The sequence below is a fragment of the Phoca vitulina genome, unplaced genomic scaffold (assembly GCF_004348235.1).
Source record: "Phoca vitulina isolate PV1807 unplaced genomic scaffold, GSC_HSeal_1.0 scaffold87, whole genome shotgun sequence".
Classification (NCBI taxonomy): domain Eukaryota; kingdom Metazoa; phylum Chordata; class Mammalia; order Carnivora; family Phocidae; genus Phoca; species Phoca vitulina.
Window position 1 is genome coordinate 1,910,148 of NW_022589790.1, and position 13,102 is coordinate 1,923,249.

General features: G+C 45.5%; 1 protein-coding gene across 1 annotated transcript in view; it reads left to right on the forward strand.

Moving 5' to 3' along the window:
• Nucleotides 1-12,142, forward strand: part of LOC116626448 (zinc finger protein 354A-like) — an 18,619-nt gene extending 6,477 nt beyond the window's left edge. Inside the window, exon 2 of the mRNA XM_032395771.1 lies at nt 9,971-12,142. Coding sequence (XP_032251662.1) covers nt 9,971-11,578 — 1,608 coding nt within the window. The 3' untranslated portion in view covers nt 11,579-12,142. The remainder of the gene's footprint in view (nt 1-9,970) is intronic.
• The last annotated feature ends 960 nt before the right edge of the window (nt 12,143-13,102 follow it).

A 13,102-nucleotide genomic window follows, 5' to 3' on the forward strand; every position in this document is an offset into this window, starting at 1 on the left:
GAGAGATGCCGGCGGACAGTTGTATGAGGTCTGTGGGAACTCGGAAGAGAGGTCAGGGAGCCGTCGGCACAATGGTGGCATCTGACGCCTCAAGCTGACCAGGCGAGGACACAGAGCAGAGGACAGAATGCCAGGAAACCTCACCATTTACGAGGTGGGTTAGGAAAGAAGACTGGCTGAGCCTGAAAAGTCATCAGAGGAGAGAAATGGGAGAGGCGGCTGACAGGGAAGTTGGGGACGGAGAGCTGCTGAAAGGGGGACGATCCGGGTTCAGACCCGCACCCCCTGCTTTCCTGTCCCGTGATGGACGGTGTGTGAGCTCCATGCTGAGAGAGAGGTGTTAAGGATGCCTCTTAGAGTTTTGATTCAGAACTCGTGCCGTTTCTAGAGACAAGGGGTTGGTTATACAGGTTGGAGGGAATGATCGTGAATTCAGTTTTAGGCATGTTGAATTTGAGTCGTCGAGACATCTAAGTTGCTATTTTGAGTGGGCTCTTATATCACTGGGTGTGGAGAGAAGTCTTGCCTTGCGTATGTGTTTGGAATAGAAATGGGCGCACAGAAAGAGTGCAGAACAAAGAGAATTAGGGTCCAAGGACTAAACCCTGATGGACCCCCCAGGACTGAAGATTATGCAGGGGAACACGAGTGCACAGAGGAAATTGAGGCTGGTGGGAAGGGAGAGGAATGTGGAGTAAAGCGGGGGGGTCACCGGAGCCTAGGAAGAGGGCCGCTCAAGGCAAACAAGGGGTCACTGTGAGCCGCTGCTGACAGTTTGGTTAGGGGGGAACTGCCCAGCGTTTTGTCTCAGCCCCCTGGAGGTCGTGGCTGCTTTAGCAAGGTGGCTGAGGACAGAAGCCAGGAGGGGGTGCGAGGGGGTGATGGGCGGGAGGAAGGGAGCGGGTGTGAGATAGTGCGCCAGAGCGGATGTGGAGGAGGAGCTCTTATGCACATACAGTTGTATATATCCTCTCGTTTTCCTGTGTCCACTCTGATTACACAGCGCACGTTATTTTGCCCGTCACCTGGTGTCTGTTGAAACTCTCCATGGCCCCCCGTAGAGGGCTTCCTCTCTCTGTGGGGGAGCTTGGAGTGACTTCGGTTGTATTTGGCTTTGGATCATGTTAGCCCAGCAGGCCTGGTTCGGGCTAGGATTTTATAAATGGTATGATTGTGATTCGCGTGATGGATATTGATTTAAAGCTGTACCTTTATCACATATCTGTGTAAAGTCCTGAGATGGATCGCAGTTTGAGTTAACAGAGGAATCTGGTTGAATAAACTGTGGCATGTTCACGCAGACTTCTTTGAGGAAGACCTCTGTAAATTCCGCTACGGGGTGATCTCCACAACATATTCATAGGTGGAAACACGTACTTTTAGCTCAGGAAGGAGGAAATACCAAAACGACAAAAGAGGTGGGGGGTGGGAGGGATGGGGTGGCTGGGTGATAGACCTTGGGGAGGGTATGTGCTATGGTGAGCACTGTGAATTGTGTAAGACTGTTGAATCACAGATCTGTACCTCTGAAACAAATAATACATTATATATTAAAAAAAAAAAAAAAGATAGCAGGAGGGGAAGAATAAAGGGGGGGAATCGGAGGGGGAGATGAACCATGAGAGACTATGGACTCTGAAAAACAAACTGAGGGTTCTAGAGGGGAGGGGGTGGGAGGATGGGTTAGCCTGGTGATGGGTATTAAAGAGGGCATGTTCTGCATGGAGCAGTGGGTGTTATGCGCAAACGATGAATCATGGAACACTACATCAAAAACTAATGATGTAATGTGTGGTGATTAACATAACAATAAAAAAGACAAAAGAAAGTGTCTATTAGGTTTTAAAAAAGGAGAGAAAAGCCTCTTCTGCCTCATCACCAAAAAGAAAAAAAAAAAAAGTAAAAGTAGATCAATAAAAATGGTTACTGATGAAGGCAGAAAAGAAAAAAAAAAAAGGACGAAGAGAACAGGGATAGGATCTAGAATTGTTTAAAGCTGCCTTTTCATAATTTTGACTTCGGAACTCAAAACTGTTTTTTATAAAAGTATAAAACCAGAAATCAAATGAAAATGTCCACAAATATCGCAAGCAAAATGAAACAAATGACCCTAATTGCCTTTCAGGTTGGTGGCTGAGTCACATACAAAGGCATTTGAAATAATTCTTATCACAGCAGTTTGAATAAACTTCCTGAGCGATTTCTATCTGTGACATTTTGATTCATAATAATATATAATTGGTCTTCATCCATTTCTGGCACAGAGCTCCTAAAACCCTTGGAATTTCCTAAGTGACGAGAGCCATAAAGGTGACTTGTTATGTCAGTGAGTGGCTTTTGGACCCCACCCAAGGATGGGCGCTGGTTGCTAGGGAATCAACCCTGTGGTTAGTGTTGGAATTTTCAGTCCCAGCCCCTGGACCTGCTCCTTGAATCAGTTGCAGGGGGCAGTGATTTAGTCCATCATGCCTGTGTATTTAAGGCCCCAGAAAAACCCAAAAGGACAGGGTTCAGAGAGCTTCCTGGTTGGCTAACACGTGAAGGTCTGGGGAGAGTGGTACACCCAGACAGGGTATGGAAGCTCCTCGCCTTTTCCCCTGAACATTGCCCGATGCTCTCTTCCAGCTGGCTGGTCCTGAGTTACATCCTTTTATAATAAACGAGTGATCTAGGAAGAAAAAAATTTGAGTTCTGTGAGCCACTCTAGCTAATTAATCAAAACCAAGGAGGGGGTTGTGGAAACCTCTGATTTATAACCCACTGATCGAAAGCACAGATGATAATTTGGGCTTACAACTGGTGTGTGAAGGGGACAGGGGACAGTCTTGGAGGACTGAGCCCTTAACCGGTGGGGTCTGATGCTATCTCCAGGTAGCTAGTTGAGTTGAATTACAGGACACCCAGTTGGTGTCCAAGAATTGCTTGTTGTTAGTGTGGGAACCGCCTCTCTCCCCCTACATGGGAATTGGTACACAGCTTTTAATTACCTTATAGGCAAAAGGAACTTCAAAACAATAGGCAGGCCAGATCTGAGGACCCAGAGGTGGTCCCCCAGGACCAGCCAAGAGGGTCCTTGGCATCGCACAGGGTAGAAATAAAACTCTAGCAAAGTTTATTGAAGATACAAAGAGAGGGCAGATACAGACAATGTCTGGGAGACTCAGGAAAGAAGAGTGAGTCCCATCTTTGCTTAGGGTCTGAGGTTTTTATTGAGGACGGTGGTCTGGTGTACGTGTCCTCTCAGGCATCCAGGAACTGGCCGAAATAAGGACGAGTGCTCAGGTGTCCTCTGTAAGTCACTTACTTCCTGGAGGCAGGCGTCTTGGGTCAAGGTGTCTATATGGTCAGTGGTCTTGGAAAACGTACATGATGTACCTGAGGACCTTACCTTTCCCTGTCATTCCTTAGATGTTACCTGTTGTGCTGGAAGACTCCAGAGAAATCATTAACCCCTTGACCTTTACAAGGAGGACGTACACTAATGCATGCGAAAGATGGGGGTGCGGGTCGTAGCAAGAACAGAGGCAGCCAAAAACGCGGTCCATCATGGGCTCTCCTCAGTTTCCCTGTCTCAGTAAGATCATGTGGCTGTGTTTCCGAGGAGAGTTCTTAGCTTTGAGAAGTGTGTTCTGACCTTTCATGGGTGAAATGATAGAATATTTGGGATTTACCATCCGTACTCTGTCAGAAGAGATGGAGGGGCGTGTAGGAGTATGTTCCACCTGCTCTATCGAGTACCACAGACCATGTGGCTTGAAACAACAGAAACTTACTGTCTCACAGTTATGGAGGCTAGAAGTTCAAAACCAGGGCATTGACAGGGCCGTGCCCCCCCGAGACTCCGGTACGTTCCTCCCGTGGCTCTTCCTAGCTTCGGGCGTGGCCGCCATCTTCGTTGGCTTGTGGCTGTGTCGCTCCCATTTCTGCTGCTCCTGTCGCTCGGTGGTCTTCCCGTGTGCCTTCACCGTGCGGGCCTGTGTCTGGACTTCCCTTCTCTGAGGACCCCAGTCATAGCGGATTAGGACCTGATGACGTGATCTTAACTTAATTAATCTTCAAGGACACCGTTTCCAAATAAGGTCACAATCTGAGTTACTGAACTTACAGCTTCAGCGTAGCCTTTTTGGGTGACACAGTTCAACTCGTAACAAGCCAGTAGTTGAAATAGCAGTAGTGATTGTGGAAGCTGGCTGGGAGGTTCGCTGTACAGTTCACTCTCCTTTTTTGTACATGTTGACCATTTTCCATAATAAAAAGCTTTAAAAGTTAGCATTAGCAACAAAATTTCTAGAACAGCATTTCTCTTTTTCACCAACACAGACATTACGGAGGAGGTTTGTAACTGTGTATGCTACCCCGTCCTGGTGTTAGGTATAATTCCCGGCACGTAGCTCCCTGAGTCCTCAGACTCTGTAGAAAGTCTCTGAGAAATGCATAGGACATTTTATAGGAGTGACTCTGAATCTGACCAACTACGGGATAGGGTGGGGACGGATACGTTAGGAACGAAGTCCAGAAAGCTGGCCGGGTTCAAAGACACTGATGCTGCTTCAGCCCTCACACTATCTGGCTAATCCTTTAAAATCCCATCTTAGAGGTTTCTTCCAAAACACTCTGACCACCACCTGTACCCCTTCCCCGTTTGCACCCTCCACTGAGGGTAGTTTGGATGGTGGTCTAAGCTCACATTCACGTCCATTTCTACCTTGTCATTTTGTTGTAAAAATCATCACATTGCGATGTGATGGCCTGTTCCTTCTTTGTCTCTAATGTCAAGCTGGGAACTCCCTGAAGACGTGAACTGTTTCTTTTCATTACCGGATCTGGAAGGTCTGATGGATCACCAGTGCGTAGGAGAGAGCCTGGCATATGTAGGTGCTTTTTAAGTATTTGATGAATGAATTAAATAAGGAGCGGTCGGTGCTTTTTGAAGGAATAAGAGGAGTTACATGTAGTAAGAGGGATAAATCCAGTGGGAGATAATCCCGGATACATGAGAAACTGGAGTCAAAGGATCAAACCAAGGATCAGTAGCAATGTCACTATGGAGTAAGGAGACCCTGAATTTGGATGTCTTAATGACGGTTGTTAGCGACATCTTAGAGAAGAGGTTGAAGAGAATTTGTTGACTCACCAGACTTGGAATGAAGAGGAGGGAAGAATCTGAGATGAAACGATTTATGGCTTAGTCACTGAAAAGCTCATGGTGGGATTCTGTGCTGGGAAACAGAAAAAAGGTTTGAAAAGGAATGCACTGGGTTCAGATCTGGGCAGTCTAAATTTGAAAAGATACTCAAATGGCAAGTCTAGCAGGCAGTTGGAAATAGCTGTTTAAAGTGTTCTGAGAGGAGTCAGGATAGTCCCTCACGCAGGAGGTGTGGGAGTGGGGAGAGAAGGCCAGGGAGAGACTTCCAGAGTGTCCTACGAGCCTAGGGAGGAGAGTCGAGAACTGATGCTAGGCGCCAGTCAGGGTCACAGAGCAAGGTCGCTCTGGCCTCCAGACTTCTGACTCCGTCCTAGCCTTGCTCATGCCGTAGCTCAGGCCCAGGCTGGACTCTAGAACAGAACAAAAGTCACACTACGCTTCCAGAGACAGATCTGTGGGGCTGTGAACACACTAAGCAGATCATAAGGAACAGTTAGGATTTCCACAGTCTGGGTCTCGTGTCCACTGCGGTGGGAAACCCGAATCAGGGCTAAGGCGTGGGCACTCCAGGTGGTGTTGAGGTGAGTTGCCCAGTGTGGATATGGACCCTCGTAGCTGTGATCACTTCCATTAAAACAGAGAAATTCCCGGTGTCCCATTTCCCTGTTCAGCTCTAAACAAAACTTTTCAAGAGCGTCTCTGTATTGATGTTTCCATCTTGTCATCTCCCCGTCTCCTCTGTGTGCTCCATGGTGGCTTTCTTCCTCACATTCCCAAAAAGCACGGCCACTAAATCCCAGTCAGTCTCCACTTGGGCACAGGCAGGGTTAAGTTTCTGGTCCTCAGCTTGTTTCCAGAGTTGCTCGCTCACTCCTCCCTGCAGTACTTTCTTCCTTTGGCTTCTGGAGCACCGTGTTCTGATTTTCCTCCCTTTCTTGACCTCTGATGTGGCCATGCCTAAGTGAGTGTTCGTGCTTCAGCTTTAAATAAAATGTACCTACTGAGGACTCCCAGATACCTCCCTGTAGCTCCCACCTCGTCCCTGATCTCCAGAGTACATACAACTGACGGTCTCAGCGTCCTCCTTGAGGGTCTAGACGTGAAGGCGCCTCAGCCACCACAAACATGTCGGAAACCGAATGCACCCCCAGACCTGCCCCTTTTCTGCCCTTCTGTTCTCAGTGGCTTGTGCAGCATTCATCATTTTCAGGCCGGAAACCTAGGAGTGATCTCTTAACTGCTTTATTCCTGCTCAGTGCCCCACACCGTCTGCCAGCAAGCCGGGTCGTGTTATCACCTCCTTAATAGGATAGCCGGCTGCATGGTCTATGCCTCCACCCCCTCGCTCAGCCAGATAACTCCAGCAGCCGCCTGAGTGCTTGCTCCCCTCCCTGCGTCCACTTGGGCCTCACCAGACCGTTATCTACACGGTGGTCCACCTGAGTGAGCATGTCCTTTCCCTCTGGCTTCCCATCGTGCTTAGAATAAAATTCCAGGGGCACCTGGGGGGCTCAGTCGGGTGAGCATCGGACTCTTGATTTTGGCTCAGGTCATGATCTCAGGGTCGTGGGATTGAGCCCTGCCTCTCTCCCTCTGCACCCCCTCCCCACCCCCGCTTGCGTGCATGCTCTCTCTCAAATAAATAAACCTTTTTTTAAAAAAAAGAACGGAATTCCAAACTCCTCACCACGAGGCCTTTCCTGATTTGCCCCTTCCTGGTGCTCCAGTCTTACTTAGCGTCGTCCCTCTTGCTGTGTACCCACACAGCCTCTTTGCAGTTCCTCAGAAGTCACCCCACTTCTGTGTTTGCTGTTTCCTTTGCCTGGGAAGCTCTTTCTTCACATATCCACACAGCTTTCATTTACTTACTGTTTGTCACTTCATCCCCTCTCCCCCAGCGTGCCTGTGCACACACACACACACACCCCCCAAAGTATAAGCTCCTGAAAGGCCGGAACTCTGTCTCAGTCATGACATTATCTATATTCCCGAGAATGTTAGCTAGTCTATAATAGGCACTTACTAAATATTTGTGAATGGAAAGGACATCTCCACCATATGCAAAACTAAGGAGCACCTGAGTGGCTCCATGGGTTAAGCATCCCAACTCTTGATCTCAGGGTCGTGAGTTCAAGCCCCACGTTGGGTTTCTTTTTTTTTTTTTTTTAAGATTTTATTTATGTGCGAGAGAGAGAATGAGAGACAGAGAGCATGAGAGGGAGGAGGGTCAGAGGGAGAAGGAGACTCCCTGCCGAGCAGGGAGCCTGATGCGGGACTTGATCCAGGGACTCCAGGATCATGACCTGAGCCGAAGGCAGTCGCCCAACCAACTGAGCCACCTAGGCGTCCCCACGTTGGGTTTCTTGTTGGGCATAGAGCCTACTTAAAAAAAGGAGTGTCCCAGAAACTGCATGGAGTTTTACATACCTGGCAAGAAGCCAGGGAAGGGAGAGGAGAACAGAGATGGACAGAGGTAGGATCATGAAACACCTGGTTCACTGCATTAAGTACACTGGCCCTTATATATGAATTATTGAAGATAAATTTGGAGAATCTTAAGGAAGTTTGCAGCATGCTAAGATGTGGATTTTAAAAAGATTGCTCAGGTTGCAGTGTGGAGACTAAATTAGTAGAGAGCAAGACTTGAGGCCAGGAGAGTAGTGAGGAGACTATGGTACGAATGGTGAAGCATGAGAAACAAAATACCACGAAGGCATCTGGCCCAGTGCTCAGGGCTTTACTCTTAAGTTAGCAAGACTTCGTTGGGGAAGGAACAAGGAAGGTGTTGGGCAGAAAGTAAAACACTCCTTTCCCTTAAAATAAGTAGTAAAGACATTGGGGCACCTGGGTGGCTCAGTTGGTTAAGTGTCTGCCTTCGGCTCAGGTCATGATTCCAGGGTCCTGGGATTGAGCCCCGCATCGGGCTCCCTGCTCAGTGGGGATCCTGCCTCTCCCTCTCCTTCTGCCCCTCCCCCAGCTCATGCTCTTGCTTGCGCATGCGCTCTCTCTCTCAAATGAATAAATTAAAAAAAATAAACTTAAAAAAAAAAATAGTAAAGGCATGAGTGCATGTAAAATGAGCCAAGGAGGGTGTAACAGAGTGGAGGGGAAAATTCCAGATTTTAAAGAGGGAAGAGAAAATGTTATTCAGGAAGGAGACCGAGAAGTAAAGCTGGTAGAAAAGAGAAAAGCAGAATGCATTATGATCACCAAGCAGAGAGAAGTCATACACGGGTGAGAAAGGGAACGTCTGATAGGAATCTCAGCCACAGTGAGGTGCAGAGGAGCCCTTTAAATGGTTCTCCCCGGCCCAGGAGGACATGCCATGCACAGCCATTCCCTGGCAGAATTTAATAGTTTATGAAACTCTGAGCCGAAGGCAGACGCTTAATGACTGAGCCACCCAGGCGCCCCTCAATTCTGTTCTTTACCACTCTATCGTGCTAGCCCTTTTTTACCTTTTTGTATTTGTGCCCATCTTGTTTACCTTTGACTCTTTTCCACACTGTCTGCATAGCCTCTTTTGCTTGATGCATTAGCAAGGCTGCCTTTCTGGCTTGCACCTTTCAGCTTCATGCCTACCTGCAGGACCTCTAGATTAACACCATAACTCGTTCCTGTTTGAACTGGCCCTGAATGTAACCACCCATACGATGATCTCCCATCACTCATGTAATGTCCTGTCCTGTAAGGCAACCTCAAATGTTTGAATCATGTGTATTTGTGTGTGTGTGCATGTGTATGAAATAAGGAATTGAGACTATTTGACATTGTTCAGATTAGGAATATATAAGTAATTAAGGAAAATTAACAAAACATTTCATGTATAATTTAGGTGTCATCAGGAGGATCTGTAAATAGGGCAAGCTAATCTGCTTGCAGAGAATACTTACGGTAGAAAAGGAAAGTCTAATATATTTAGATGTAGGTAGATGTGTAATTATATATATACAAAGGTATAGAATATGTATTTTAAATACTGTGGTAAGTGCTATAATAAGGGGAATGGACTATAGAAACTCAGAGTCAAGAAAGGACTCCGTTGAGACACCTGGGTGGCTCAGATGGTTAAGCGTCTGCCTTCGGCTCAGGTCATGATCCCAGGGTCCTGGGATCAGGCCCCACATCGGGCTCCCTGCTCAGTGGGAAGCCTGCTTCTCCCTCTGCCTCTGTCATTCCCTCCACTTGTGCTCCCTGGCTCTGTCTCTGTCAAATAAATAAATAAAATCTTAAAAAAAAAAAAAAAGAAAGAAAGGACTCTATTAACTTTTGAACTGTCTGAAGGATACAAAGGAATTGGGCATGAGGGAAAGTGGGGAAGACTTTACAGATTAGGAAGATTACACACAATGAAGAGAAATGTCATGAAAATAATTTCAGAGCCCAGGATGGCTTTGGACTGATCCCAGGCTGCCTTTCCCAATTCGTGCTCCCCTGGTTGCTCTTAACACTCACCTTCTTTAAATAGGTTTGTTTTATTCTTTTCTCCACCATAGTACTTCAGTTCCCGTTGATTCTTTTTCTCTATCGCTTGAATCTTTTATGTTTTCCTCTTATAGTTGGCCAGATAAAGAACCTATTTAAATAAATTAATACTTGGGATGCCTGGGTGGCTCAGTCTTTAAGCGTCTGCCTTCGGCTCAGGTCATGATCCAGGGGTCCTGGGATCGAGCCCCGCATCGGGCTCCCTGCTCCGCAGGAAGCCTGCTTCTCCCTCTCCCACTCCCCCTGCTTGTGTTCCCTCTCCTGCTGTGTCTCTCTCTCTCAAATAAATAAATAAATACCATCAATACTTAGTTTTTTCTCTACATTTAGTCTCAGTAGCCAGAAACCATATTACATGAAACATCTTTAGTTTTTTTTCCCCCTCCAGGATGGAAGAGCAGTCACAAAACCACGAAGTCAACTCAGACGCAGGATTGTTCTTTTCAGGAGTTGATGATGAGAAGATCCAGAAGAAATGGACCCTGGGACTTTAAATCAGAAAAACCCTGCATTTATGAAGACAGATTAGAGAAAAAGCAGGAGAAAAAAGAAAGTATTCAGGCAGTTTCAGTTACCCACAAAAAAATCCTCATTGTAGAAAGAAGCCATAAAAATAATGAATTTGGCCAAAACTTTAGCCCAAAGTCGGTCCTTGTTAGGCAACAGATGGTTCCCAGAGAAAAAACACCACCAAAATGTGAAATACAAGGAAACAGCTTCAAACAGAATCCATATTTGCTTAATCAACCAAAAATCAACACCGCAGAGAAACGCTATAAATGTAACATATGTGAAAAAACCTTCATTAACACTTCATCTCTTCGCAAACATGAGAAAAACCATAGCGGAGAGAAATTATTTAAATGTAGAGAATGTTCGAAAGCCTTCAACCAAAGTTCAGCTCTCATTCAGCATCAGATAACTCACACTGGAGAGAAGCCCTACGTGTGTAAAGAATGTGGGAAAGCCTTCACTCTGAGTACATCCCTTTACAAACACCTAAGAACCCACACTGTGGAGAAATCCTACAGATGTAAAGAATGTGGTAAATCCTTCAGCAGAAGGTCTGGCCTTTTCATACATCAAAAAATCCACGCTGGAGAAAATCCCCATAGATACAATCCAGGTAGGAAGGCATCCAGCACATCCCTTCCCGGATGTCAGAGAATTCATCTCAGAAAGAAGTCCTATTTATGTAATGAATGTGGCAACACCTTTAAGTCTAGCTCATCCCTTCGTTATCATCAGAGGATTCACACGGGAGAGAAACCTTTCAAGTGCAGTGAATGTGGGAGAGCCTTCAGTCAGAGTGCATCTCTTATCCAGCACGAAAGAATTCACACTGGAGAAAAGCCCTATCGGTGTAACGAATGTGGAAAAGGTTTCACTTCTATTTCAAGACTTAATAGACACCGGATAATTCATACCGGTGAGAAGTTTTATAACTGTAATGAATGCGGCAAAGCCTTAAGTTCTCACTCGACGCTTATCATTCATGAAAGAATTCACACTGGAGAGAAACCGTGTAAATGTAAAGTGTGTGGGAAAGCCTTCCGACAGAGTTCAGCTCTCATTCAACATCAGAGGATGCATACCGGAGAAAGACCCTATAAATGCAACGAGTGCGGGAAAACATTCAGGTGTAACTCATCCCTTAGTAATCATCAGAGAATTCACACAGGAGAGAAACCATATCGGTGTGAGGAATGCGGGATATCTTTCGGCCAAAGTTCAGCTCTTATTCAGCATCGGAGGATTCATACAGGAGAGAAGCCCTTTAAATGTAACACATGTGGGAAGACTTTCAGACAGAGCTCATCACGTATTGCCCATCAGAGAATTCATACTGGAGAGAAACCATATGAATGTACTACATGCGGGAAACTTTTCAATCACAGGTCATCTCTTACTAATCATTACAAAATTCATATCGAGGAGAACCCCTAGGAAGTAGATTTGCATGTGTGAAAGCCTTAAACCAAAGCTCATCAGAATACCCGAGAGTGATACAACAGAAGTAATGGATAGGGAAAACCTTTCTGTGATGTAGGCCTCATCAGATACCAGATTCCAAGGATAAGCCTTGACTATGTAATAGATAATGAGGAAAGTAGGAAGTGTTCATGCCTGCCAGGCACTTTTGAAAATAACCTGAAATGAAGAATTCACAAGTGGAGACACTGACTTTGGGCATTTGTAAAATAATTCTTTCTAGAGCAGTGTACACGAGATACCTAAACATCTGGGTGAGGGGAGGTGTGCACTGGATTTCTCATTAAAAAGAAACTTATAAATTGGTAATACTTTTTTTTTTTACAACTAACATTTAATAGCATATAAAAGATGTGATTGAATTCTACACTTTTAGAGAAAAGGACCAAATAAAAGATTAAAAACAACAACAAAAAAGAGCTGTGAACTACCTCTCCGTTTCTGGGGTTTGTCCTTTTCCTGACCTGATGTCAAATTCTGTGCATGGATTTCATTTAAAAATAGAAATAAAAGTCTGTTGTCTTCATCCTGTGTTCTTCTAGTAATTGCTATGGATTGGGAATTTTCTAACCAATTGCTAATGCTGTTCTCGAATTTTATTTGTTTAGCTGTGAGGTCATTTATGAAGAAAGTATGCCAGCTAGGTACTGCGAGCTGTCATCCTGGGTACATTAAATGGGAAAAATAAGCAATTCTTTCAAGTTTAAAGCTATTAAATATCTATAAATTCACAATGGAAGGAGCTAGCAAAAGAAATTTAATGAATCTAATAGCTGTGCCAAAATATTGAAAGGTACATTGATTATTTTATGACCTAAGAAGTAGGTTTTCCCTTACTTGGTGTTCTGTATCACACAACTTCAGGAAAATAAAAGGAATTATAAACAGTAATTTTTTTTAACCCCAGCTCTGGGGCAGGTACTATACTGCATACTGGGAGCCTTACGAAGAAAGACACAGCCCTTAGAGATGCCGTGAATTTGGGGAAAGGACAGAGTTGACAAACTAGCAGTGAGGAAGCCAATTAATCGATCACAGTATGTAAGTGGCTTTAACAAGCAAATAGGTAAGTTAACGATAGTATGTTGCATTGCAAGAATGTTAGGGATTTGTGCAGCATGAAGAAAGAGGAGGTCAAGCCTAACCAAGAAAACCTGGAGACAAAGTCTCCAGAGGCAGTGTGGCTAAGCCAGGTTTTGGAAGAACAGCAGCTCTGCAGAGGGTGAAGCAGAGACCGCATGCGTGAAGGTACAGGTGGGTAGGCGGTCACGGCACCTTCGTGAAAACGCAAATATGGAACTAATGAGCAGGAGACGCTAAGTTGGAGTGGGACACACACGCCATATAACTCACGGCTTATTTGCCATGTGAAGAAGTTAGAATTGTATCCAAAATTGGTGAAGATTGTTCTGGCAACAATGTGTAGAAGATGGATTTAGGGGGTTGAAGAAAGCTGTACAGGTGGACGCCTAGAAATGT